The 12,707-nt window shown below is 34.3% G+C and overlaps 1 protein-coding gene across 2 annotated transcripts in view; it reads right to left on the minus strand.

The window, feature by feature from the left end:
* Positions 1–1,350: 1,350 nt before the first annotated feature.
* LOC106051979 (multidrug resistance-associated protein 1-like) overlaps positions 1,351–12,707 on the minus strand; it is a 44,741-nt gene continuing 33,384 nt past the window's right edge. For both annotated transcript variants that reach the window (XM_056010445.1, XM_056010446.1), the window contains exons 24-33: positions 12,281–12,591; positions 11,476–11,582; positions 9,035–9,127; positions 8,762–8,885; positions 7,399–7,500; positions 5,855–6,001; positions 5,201–5,359; positions 4,373–4,539; positions 2,041–2,235; positions 1,351–1,857 (exon numbers count right to left, since the gene is read on the minus strand). In XM_056010445.1, the coding sequence (XP_055866420.1) occupies positions 1,743–1,857; positions 2,041–2,235; positions 4,373–4,539; positions 5,201–5,359; positions 5,855–6,001; positions 7,399–7,500; positions 8,762–8,885; positions 9,035–9,127; positions 11,476–11,582; positions 12,281–12,591 (1,520 nt within the window). In that variant the 3' untranslated portion in view covers positions 1,351–1,742. The remainder of the gene's footprint in view (positions 1,858–2,040; positions 2,236–4,372; positions 4,540–5,200; positions 5,360–5,854; positions 6,002–7,398; positions 7,501–8,761; positions 8,886–9,034; positions 9,128–11,475; positions 11,583–12,280; positions 12,592–12,707) is intronic.

The following is a 12,707-nucleotide window of genomic DNA, read 5'->3' on the forward strand; positions in this document are numbered from 1 at the left end:
GTTGGGGTAACCTAACTACATACATGTTAACAGTAGTGTTTACAAATGTAGTCCAACTTTGGTGTTTTAGATTACTTAATTGTAGAATTATAATACCATTGTAGTAGATAATGCTTCATTGTAATATGATATGGTTTTTTATTTTCTGTTTACCCCTTGATCTGACAATGCACACAAGTGTATGGGGTATTTGTGCTATAAATAGCATAGATTATTTTTATAAAATGCTCATCTAGTACTGTATGTGGCATTAATGCAAAATATGTTGTTGAATGAAAGAAACATTGTGCTTCATGGCCCCTTTCAAACTGACCTTAATGTGATAACAGTTCATTCACATGGCTTCTTTTTCTTTGTGTTGTAGTATTATTATGTAAATAGGCTTTTTTGTTGACATTTTATTTTTTTTTAAGTTTTTTAGTTTTACTAAATATTTTTTTTATTGTAGTGGTATGATACAGGCATGGTGCTCTTCTGAATTAAAAAAAAATGAACAAATGTTTTAATATATTAGCTTTTTTTAAATTTGATTATAATACAATACATTGTTTCAATATATCTGTAAAATATGTACTCTTTGTTATGATTTACTAATAAAATGCCAATTAGAAATAATTTGTTTTCATTTCATTTGCTTGTTTTCTATATGTAGAGTACAATGTTATAGCATTTACAAACACAACTTAATAAGGTCCTTAAAAAGTTGCTAAAATAAAGACCCATGTGCCATATTCTAGTATGAATTCATACAAGTACTTTTTCTTCCTAGTGCCATTAGAGCACGGAATGGGTTGCCTGAATCAGTAAGGAAAACCAATGACTTAAGCAGAGTGTAAAATTAAAAATGCAAAACTAGATTACACTATCTTCTCATTTGAAAGAATGTCTGTAATCAATAAGACAACCCAAGGTTATTACAGCAATAACTAATCTATAACATATTTTATACACTAAACATAACTAATCTAAAACTATGTTGACAGCAAAGTAAGCCTCCACCAAAATTAATGAATATATTTCCAATTAATCTAAGAATGAATAGTTGATCTACTATACCCAGTTTACATAAACAGCCTGCTACTCGACCCAGATCTTGACTTATTTATTGTTTGAACCCGAGAGCAACCAACTATTGCAAAATGAACATGCTTCAGTTGTGAAACAACTTTGTAGCTGTGGACTATATCTTGTCAACCCACTTTTCAATTGATAACTTATAAAACATCGAAAAATATTTTTAGACTGACATAGAGACAAAAAGAAAGAGACAAAGAGATATTGGCTATGTTTTGGTAAGTTTCCACCTGAAATCTACCAGATACACAGAAAAAAACAACAACAATAAAACTGTTCTTTTTCCATTTCAAAATTTATTAACAATCCAAAAAAGCACATACAATTGTTGAATGAATTACAATAAAAGTCAGATAAAACATATGGATCATACATACAAAGTATATCTAGAATGTTACATATATATTTTTGTTGTTATTTAAAAGATGAAACAAAATCTATTGGATAAAGACAGAAATGAAATAAATAATGAAAATATACAAATTGTACATTTTTTTTAAAGAGCTTTTAAAAATGTTTTCATAATATGAATATGATTCAATGTATAACTTAGAAAAATAAATCTTCATGCAAATAAATATAATGGCCTTGAGCGTAAATAGTGATCAACACTGACCTAGATAATCCTTTATATGTAAACATCACAGCACTCTCCAACCAAGAAAAGTTTATTTTACCAAGTTGGCGTCTTTAGCCATGCCATAGAAAATGGACTGTTTGTTTTTCAGTAAAATGTCTGGAGCATCAAACTCTTTTATCTCCCCCTGATCCAGAACCATAATTCTAAAGATGGAAACAGAAAATAAAAATTATATGCTACCATTTGAACAAATGAACACCATTCTCTTAAACAGTATCTTGCTACGTTAAGGATCTAGGATTTGTATTATTACTCATAAGTTAATGAGTGCAACAAAGCAACTTATTAAGCAATACCCCACGTTAAGTACAATTATAATTTCTCACCTGTCATAGTCCATGATGGTGTTGAGTCTATGAGCGATGGTCAGAACTGTACAGTCTTTAAATTCACTTCGTATTGTTTTCTGAATCAGATCATCGGTTTCCATGTCCACTGCAGCCGTGGCTTCATCCAAAACTAAAATCTTTGTCTTTCGTAGAAGTGATCGGGCTAAACAAACCAGCTGCCTTTGACCCACACTGGAGACAATAAACATTGCTGGTTATTTATAAGGTTTAGGTTAAGAAACGGTCATAATTTTATGTGAGGTGAAAAGTAAAGCACTGGTCCACAAATAAAATAAATGCCAGAAATAAAATCACCATAGGAAGAATGGAAGGGCCTGCCATTTAAAGAGATTCTATCCAAGGCAAATGAAAGGAATGAAGAAAGACAGTCAACAGATATTGTGAGATGCCCCAATGGTCCAACAGACTAAGGGAAAGGTGATGTTAAGAAAACCTTCAATTGAAAGCAACTTTGGTAATGTTAACCAGTTATCAACAAAAACACAGAAATGAAACATTTTGAGCTGTGGGGACTGAGGTGTTTGAGAATGCTGTTAGGAATCACTTGGTTCCAAAAAGAAATTCTGTTACAGAGAATAAAAAGCTGTTAGCAACTGAACTGGCAACCTGTTGTGATACTTTCTATGCAGTCAACTCTTTTGCAAGCTCTCACAGCTATTGGATCACTAATACCGAAAGAATCCACAAGGAATTTTTCAATGCTAATAATGTTTAGTCTTCAGAGGGATTATGTCTTTTTCTCCTTCCTATTCAGTTCCCCTAGTACTTTTGTCATTTCCTGTCTAAGCCTGCAAACTCTTGGTTCTAAATAAGAACACAATGAATACAACTACTTCTTATTTCTACTAGCTATGTACCCTATTGCCACAGAACCTATTAAGCTCTATTTCATATGTCTAAAAGATCTTGGGGGGTCTCAGAAATGGACTTTTATTTTACTTAGTAAAAACAGCCCCTGTAATGACTTGGAATCTATGAAAAACAAATGCAGGAAGTTATCAGGATGGGGAAGCTATGTTAAATGTTAAAGAAATGAACTCCCTTTGAGACTCCAGGGGCTACTGCTAAGGTATAAAGTTCAGTGTTTCTATTCTTTAATAAGATTTGCACAGATCAGACACACTCAGATCAACTATCAATAATTAACAAGGCCAGATTTAAGGTAGGGCAGGTGGGGATACAGTATTGAAAAAATATATCAGAATTTCAACAGGTCAGATACTTTTAAAAATCTTTTTTTTTAATTTTTAAGGCTATCTTTTAATCATACGTCAGGTGGCAACAATATCGTGTCTAAGAAGTGTGTCTGCTTGTACTCAGAATATGTAAATACCAGTACAGCTTCAGATTTATGGGAGTGTGACTACCAAGGACCTTACCCTCAACAAACTCAAACATATGCACTTTTTGAAAACTAAAATATGCATAATAATATTTAAAAAAAAAAAGGAAAATGAGATTAAATTTACAAGAACTCTATGTCTTTCTTCTAAAATATAGCCTGCACTTTGATATAAGAATTAAGATTCATAGGTGCAACTTTATTCAAAAAAGTGTATGGACCTCCACAAAAATATTGCCACCAGGCCTCCACAAACTTAAATCCATCCTTGTTAGTTAATGTCATATACAAGGCGATTAAAAAAGAATGTGCCAAAACAAGTGCATTATAATTAAAAAACAAAACAAGTGCATTATAATTAAAAAACAAACACAATTGATACCTAGCTGAACAAAAGTGTTGAATATTACACATGAAACAGATGACCTTAACATCATCTGCCCTAAACATTGCAAGGTCTGAAAGGGGGATCTTGGTTTACTTAAATGTGACCACCGGTGGCATGGACAACATCAAGCCCATATGAAAATTCCCCTAAAAACACTTCAGGATGACCCTGTTCAATGTGTTGATTGCAGCTGTTGTACGATTGTTCATGTCATTGATATTTACTGACAACAAAGGAAGAAAAACTTAAACATACCCCACAGCAAAAAGTCACACAAAGTGTCGTTGGGGGACCTCGCAGGCCTATTGCAGAGAAAAACCTCAAGCACACAAAATGCTTTCTGCTGCAGAGTGGCCAATTTAAGGGTAAATAAGCAAGTCATTTTCCGACAAAGACAAGTTGAAGTTGATACCCAGTTAAACAAGGATAACTCCTGTCTTAAATGACCACTAATAGTCCCTTACATTGCTTTTCAAATGAATAAATGCATGCTGTTTATGAGGCATTCTCTTTAAATCGCCCTGTATATAAAGTAAAGTATTCTTTAGAGCTGGTTGCCCTGAAGAAAATGTGTGTACCTTAAGTTCTGACCTCCTTCATCACAAACAAACTCAAGTCCTGCTGGAGTCTCTTCCACAAAAGATTTCAGGTGAGCATGCTCTAAAGCTCTCCAGATCATGGCATCAGTGTAGGAGTTGAAGGGGTCAAGGTTCATCCTGAGAGTCCCAGAGAACAAAACTGGATCCTGGATTTGGAGAGACTTATACAATTAGTACCAGTACACATTTATTTTATATAAAAAAAGACCTCAAGAACTTTTTTACTTCTACCAAATGGAAGTAGTCAACTTTTACTTTGAAATAGAACATACCAATTTTGTCAACATGGGCCATTGAGATGTGCAAATAATAGCTAGGATAATTACAATTCTTCCATCTGAAAACAATTAGGCCTATCTATTTCCCTTGCTACAGATTCTTATGTTACACATTGCAGACTTTCCTTCAGACTATAATTATTTTTCAAGCCGAATCTTTTTGTCAATCTTGTTTATCATGTTAATTTTGAATTAATATTTGATAGTCCTACAGAAATGTACCAGTACCGGTATTTAGTTTATTGTAAATTTTTTAAAAAATAATCAAATTATAGTAATGTTGTACTAAGGGTAAATAACAAATGAGAATCATAAATTTGAGATAGCCAAAAAGTATCAAAGCTTTGGTACTTTCAATTGTATTAAATTAAAAACCTTGACATTCAAATGACATAATTTAGCCAGTACAATAGAAATGTAACCACCAGTCTTTGCATCTAATAACTGTGTCACACTGTTCGTTCATTAGTAGTTTTTAACTTTGATGTAATCAGCGTTTAATTCAAGGAATGAGAAAAATGTGACAAACCTGTGGCAGTATTGTCAGCCTTGACCTCAAATCATGAAGCCCAATGTCACTGATTACTGTGTCGTCTATTGCAATGCTTCCACTGGAGGCCTCGATTAAACGAAACAAAGCCACAGTCAAGGAGGACTTGCCAGCACCCGTCCTGCCAACTACACCAACCTAAGAAACAAGAGTGATTTCTTTAACACTTACATATACATGAGAGAAGTTAGTCAGGAGTAAAGCTCGATGGCTGAGTGATTAAGCACTTGGCTTCTGAAACTGGAGTCCTAGGTTCGAATCTTGGTGAAGACTAAGATTTTGAATACCGGTATCAGGATTTTTGGGCACCCCTGAGTCCACCCAACTGTACCTGACTTTAGTTGGGGAAAGTAAAGGCAGTTAGTCATTGTGCTGACCACATGACACCTGCTCTTTAACTGTTGGCCAAAGAAACAGATGAACTTAACATCATCTGCCCCATAGATCACAAGGTCTGAAAGGGAAAATTTACTAAGCTCCATATGGAAGTACATAAAATAACTTAATATACAAATCACTTTTGAAAAACAGGAAGTTAAAGGTACAAGTAACCAAAGAAACACTGAAAGCACTTCTCATGGGCAGTACTACGTGGAAAGACAAAATACAATGAAGTCTTTAATAGACAGTTACCTTCTCTCCTCCTTTAATCAAACAGGTCAGACCTTTCAATACCAACTCTAGTTCAGGTCGGTAACGTGTCTTGTAGTCATTGAAACCAATGGCACCATTCACTGGCCAGTTTGAGATTGGTTGTTTGAATGGATTGATCCAAGCTGCCTGATGAACAAATGGATAGAAGAATTTGAGAAGCAAGAAACAAGTTTTGAAAATTAAAACAAAAATGAACATAGCAATTAACAAAAGGTAAAGGTCACCTAAATAGGTCATTTCTAGAGTATTTTGGATTCCAAAGGTTAAAGGTTATGGATGAGGGCAGTTTTTCCATCGCTACATAAATCCAGTAATGCCTGCTTATTTTGCCACATCTAATGCAGACAAAGCCTGTCTACTGAGGATCTATTTAAATTTCCTTTTCTTTCATCAGTATCTGACTTTTACAAGGGCTTTTCATTGGGCTTCAAATGTGTGTCCAGTGGCCTCTGTGAGAAACTCTCTAGCTGTCTCTTTCAGAGGCCATCTGCTGTCACCTGCTTTCCTCTATGTCAGTGAGGGTGAAATCAAGCAACTATTAGACTTGTACACAATCAAAAATATTAAAACTTTGTAGTGACTGAAACATTTATGTATCCAAAACACGCAAATACCAAAGTTTGCACATCAAAACAAAATTTGAAATAAGCTTAGGCACATCTGGCATAAGGATGGCTTACTGGTTTACTACATTTATGAAGTTTAGACAGCTCCATGAAAAAAGTAACTCTAAAATATTAGAGTCTTGAGACACATTAAGTGAATAGTGTGCTAGGCTCTAACAAGCAAGAGGTATAGATAGAATTGACAGATAATCAGCAAGAAAAGTTGAAAGATCAGTGATGGAGTTAAGGTGATTATGTATTTTATATACAAACAAATTTAACTTAATGTGATTATGTATTTTACATATGAACAAATTTAACTTACGGTGAGTGAGACTCTGACATCAAATAATCACCTATATAACTTTTCAGTAATTTTACATTAATGTTTTTTTTTTTTAAATTATTCTTTAATAACTCAAGTTATATTAGTTGAAAATTAAGTGAATGTCTTTGTTATAGTGATTAGAATGATTAAAAAAAAAATGGGCAAAAATTAACCATGGTTGACTGTGGTCATTCAGTTTACTGGTCCTCATCAAGTAGTACTTGTTTTAAAAAGTGTAAAAACCATGGGGCTATAGAATTTCTGGTAAAGTGAGTGAGAGATATGGGGAACATAAAGTGTTGCTGATGATGAAGAGTTGGAGTACCATTAAGACATACAGTCTGACATGGCTAAATATAAAGTTGAAAGAAAATGTAGGGAAACTGACAAAAAAACTCAATGGAAAAAAAAAAATGTTTCCCTTTGAAACTTTGCAATTTGTGTAGCAGAAGATGAGTACCCTCTCCTTGAATTGTGTGTGTGTGCGCTCTACAAGGATTAGATCTGAATCTGGCAGTTTCAAGGAACTTAAAATCTCAGCTTTTAATAGTGCTGTGGGCAATGACTTGAATTTGTTCAATGTTCTTTACCTCCGAAGGTGTCTGCGTATACTCATTAATTCTTTCAACAGCTACTATATTAGTTTCCAGGTCAGAGGTCATCCTCACCATCCAGTTCAAGCCGCCAGTCACCTGATCAAACACAAAACAAAATTTGTAAATGAAATTAGCATGAGTATCAGGTCAGTAGCTGTTTTGAGTTCATATTAAATCAGTAATGAATAAACCATTCACAAGAGATACAAGAATGAAAGCTTATAGATAAATAAGGAGAAGAAATAAGATTTGATCACATTCAAATATAAAAGCTGACAAATATAAACATACTAAAAAAGGAGACAGTGACCCGGGCGTGCTCTGCTAGTAGAGCAGATGATGTCACATCAAGCTGATACACAGCTGCCAAATAATTGACCGAAAAAAACAAGTGGACTTTCAATGTGAAGTTTTACCACTTTATATTCTGGTTGGCAAAAACCAAAAGGCAGGCCATGAATATGATGGTTTGATGATGTAGAGGCAGATCTACAAAAGCTAAAGAGTCCAGGCATGAAGACATAAAGCCATGATTAGATCAGAATGGAAAGATGTGTTGAAACAGGCCAGGGCCCTCCATGGGCTGTAGTGCCTCTGGGAAAGATGGATGATTGCGTGGTTGAGATGGTTACCTAGTTGTGTGGTAAGCAACGTGGATTGCCCACCGCCATCCTACAGGAGGTTTGGGCTAGGATGTAATAATTGCTATATTTTCACCAATCTATATTTAGATGTATATATATATATATATATATACCAAAAAATAAAATTAAAACAAAATAAGTGTATGTCCAAGCATTGGTGAGTCAAAGTTTGATGAAAATTGACCAATATGAAGTGACTGATTTGAGTTGACCAATATGAAGTGACCCCTGCTATGAAGTGACCAACATTTGGATAAAAAATAAACAATAATGAAGAAAGAAAATGTTTATGTGATTACAATCTTAACATACAGGTACTATATGCTGGCTGCACTATAGGTATAATTACAGACAATAATTACTAATACAAGGTACATTTAGTTTTATAATAGTTATGTGAATATAAATATATCTGCATGCATAGTTAAATGTCTTTCAGTCTGTATAATTTGAACACTTTTCTTTGGGACAATAAAGATTGTTATTATAGTTATTACTATTGTAAATATCTTAACAATCATAACAGAAAGTAATAATTAGAAAATATATTCTAACAAAAAAAATTTTTTAAGGAGTTAATTACTTTGGATGAATTAACTTTCTAATACATCAAAACACTGGACAAAAAAAACATCCATTTAGCCCATGCAATTAGTTCATCTGTAAAGATGAACTATGAATCAGACCTGCCTAGGTCACTAAAACATATTTACCTGTAAAGCATATGAGACAGACAGGCCTACTATACTGGGATTAATATCACCAGCAACGACAGCAAACATAGCTGCAGCCAGAACCACAAAGTTGCCAAGGAATTCTAACCTTGTCGCCAGCCATCTGTGAACAAAACAATACAATAAGTATTGTATATCCTAACCAGAAAAGTTTTTTTTGAAATTGATCTGAGATGAGGTGTTGAGAATTCATTAAATAAACAAACTTGTACCATTCTGAAGACAAAAGAAAAGATTTCTCATTCACTCTACCTGTTTGATGCGATTCCAGCAAAATAAAAGACCAAATTTTTATCCACTCTTGCCTGTGACTCTTCAGTAAACCTTTTTGTTGCCTTGTAGGCTCTGAAAGAAATTTTTTTTTTTGAACATTTGCATGATATATGCATGTAGTATTTCAACTGAAATAAGGGTTAAAGGCACTCATGTTATAGGCAGTCATGTTAAAGGCACTCATGTTATAGGCAGTCATGTTAAAGGCAGTCATGTTAAAGGCAGTCATGTCATAGGCAGTCATGTCATAGGCAGTCATGTTATAGGCAGTCATGTTAAAGGCAGTCATGTTAAAGGCAGTCATGTTATAGGCAGTCATGTTATAGGCAGTCATGTTATAGGCAGTCATGTCATAGGCAGTCATGTCATAGGCAGTCATGTTATAGGCAGTCATGTTATAGGCAGTCATGTTAAAGGCAGTCATATGTTTTACTGAGAACAGCTGATAATCCAAGTGTCTTATGCTCCAAACTTTTAAATCCCTTATGAAACCGTAAACCATACCCTCTTTGAATGCCCCTCCCTAATGCACCTTAGGCAGACCCTACTTCCACTACAGCCCAACATAACCAACACTTTGTACGGAAGTGCTGAACAAAAGAACAACACCCTATTTTTCCTTGGCACAGTCTGCATGAGACTCAGCAGCAAAAAGCTGGCTAGAAGAAGAAGAAGAATGCTTCTAACTTTAGCCTGTAAGCTTCAACTTTGATCACTAAGTCCATGTATCTTATCTGTAGGGTAATGGAACTAGAGATAATCCAATAAGAGCAGAGTGCTCAGCATTTTTTGTCAAATTCCTTTTCGTGTGTGAAATGCTCTATGGAAGTATTGAATTGAAATTGTGTTGGCAGATGTAAACTGACTTATGTTAAAATTGTCCAAGCTGCACTCTCATCATCATCATCATCTATCCCTTGACTGACAGTTTGCATAACTAAATCCCTTCACTTTTTCCAGTCAGCAGCTGTTCTTGGCATGATACCAGGAAAAGAGTCGGGTCCATTCTTTTATGTTGCCCAGCCAGATTTTCTTTGCCCAACTTTCAAATGTTGCCAACTCCAAGACTATAGAATTTTCTTTTGGGACTAAAAATAAATTATTTGATGGTAAGTCTAAAAGTATGGCTCTAGTGTAATGATTCCTCAGTTATATGAATAAATTTAATAATATATGAAACTGATTCACAGTATTCAGAAAAACTACTGTGACTGTTTTGATATGTGTTCCAATAGGAGTGCAACTGATTACAAACCTGTCATATTCTTCATGTATAAATTAAGATCATATAAAATGTGCCATTTTCATTTATGTGGCATTGGTTCCCAGGCAATTGCTTTGTTTTACATATTTCACGTGTTCCTTCAGAATTGAAGCTTACATCCTAGCTTTAACCACCAGAGTGCATACCACATGACCAGGCAGCCATTCCTGAATTAGGGGGATGCTTTAAAAAAAACACAGTTTCTGAACACACAAAAATTTGCTGTTAGTATTAAGTTTTCGTTTTACACAAATAGCAAATATTTTCATTAATATATATGCTACGTACAAGCCCAGGAGAGTTCTTTTCATGGAAAATAATTTTTTAAAAAAGATGGTTACTTCCTTCTATGTTCTTCTGAATTAAGAGTTAACTGTAAATACCACAGTAAATGGGTTCAATTCTTTTCATTTTAACAGAAGACTGTTTTGTTACTTTATAGTTTATTATCATTAGCATTTAATAATTCAGAGTTAACTGTAAATACCACAGTAAATGGGTTCAATTCTTTTCATTTTAACAGAAGACTGTTTTGTTATTTTATCTTATCTTATCTTATATAATACAGACGTTACTTCAAAAAAGAAGATGATAACGTCCTACGCGTCATGCATTTAGTCATGCATATTAACCAATGACTTAAATTCTGCCAAGTCACAAGTCAAGTTCATATTTTATAGTTTATTATCATTAGCATTTAATGTCTTTAGAAATGATCTTTTCCCTTTGCAGTTTGGGCATTAGCAATCACCAGAAGCTGTTGCACTTTAATATGGTAAACACTAAAAGCTGAGAAGGCTCATTGAAAGAAAGACAAACAGAAAATAAAGTAGTTTAATGCCTTGATTCTAACTCAAAAACCTTTCACAGCATCTGCAAAAAAGGAAGGGTCTATCCCAACATCTAGTTAATGCCAACTTTTTCTTAGTTAAGGGTTAAAGTGCTGGTACGGTACCAGAACAGAAGGTACACCATCAGAAACAATAAATGATCTTAGCCCTTTACCTGATATATATATATATATATATATGATTTTAGCCCTTTACCTGATATATATATATATGATTTTAGCCCTTTACCTGATATATATATATATATATATATATGATTTTAGCCCTTTACCTGACAGAAACAATAAATGATCTTAGCCCTTTACCTGATAGATGTGGCTCCAGTGATTGTTTCTGTGAAGTGAGTAAAGACAGGAGACTTGGTGGTGGATTCTATTCTCTTTAACTGACGAGATGTTGGGATGTAAAATCTCTACAAATGAACAATTGACATAATTGAAGTACCATAATAAGTTTGACAGATTCATAGCATTGGCTTGCTGCAAATATCCACACAACATGTACTATAGAAATACATCCACTTTACGAAGAAATGCATAAGAATCACAAAACAGGAATCAATTCTTGGGAAGATGTTTTATCAAAGTGAACATAGCAAACTGATAGAACAAAATGCAGGATACATAGTGCACACAAATCAATATAAACTTTCATTCAATGTTTATTGCATGCCATTATATGTGCAAAAATAATAATGTGACCTAGATGGTTATAACAGGCTTATAGGACAAAATATTAGTTACTTTTTTGGTTGACAGGAGATTGGCTAAATCTAACATGTTTACTTCTATTGGAATAAAGTATCCTATTAAGTGCAGTCCCAGATGGAAGAAAGCAAGAAAGAAAAAAAAAAGGGTCAGGTGATCTCAAAGATAGGACTAGTTTTTCCTTTGTAGATTTCATCAGAATAGCAAATGACTCAGTTTGATAAAATAGCAGTGGCTTAGAATAGGTGTATACAAACAAAAAAATATTGCAATGTTAGGTAAATAAACAGCTTCAGCTATCTATCTGTACAATACCCTAACCCTAAGAAAGATAGCTACCCAAAATAACAGTATACTCAAGGTAAAAAAAATTAAACCAAAAAAAAAAAACACCCCATGTTACCTGAACTAGGTAGTAGAGCACTCCCAAAGGCAAAATGACCACCATAAATATTGGTGTACTGTAGCTGATCACAATTATGGTGCTGATAGTTCCAAAGAACGTGTTCATCCAACTCCTGAACAGTGATGGCAGCGTGTTGTCTACAGTCTCCACATCTCCAGAGAACCTGTTCATAATTCTGCCGGAGGGGGTCGTGTCAAAGAAAGACATTGGAGAGCGCAGGACATTGGCCAACATGTGGTTGTGCAGGGTGCCAGCAGCCCGGACCATGCGTATGGAGGCGATGATGGAATACAACAAGATCAGAAGTGCTGAGGAAGACAAGATTGATATATTTCTATGACACTATCAAACTTGTTAAATCATGTTTTTGTTATACAAGTTTCAGGTAGGTCAGCCCAATGATGGAACCAGCAGGTTTTAAGCT

This window comes from Biomphalaria glabrata, chromosome 14 (assembly GCF_947242115.1).
Source record: "Biomphalaria glabrata chromosome 14, xgBioGlab47.1, whole genome shotgun sequence".
NCBI classification, from domain to species: Eukaryota; Metazoa; Mollusca; class Gastropoda; family Planorbidae; genus Biomphalaria; species Biomphalaria glabrata.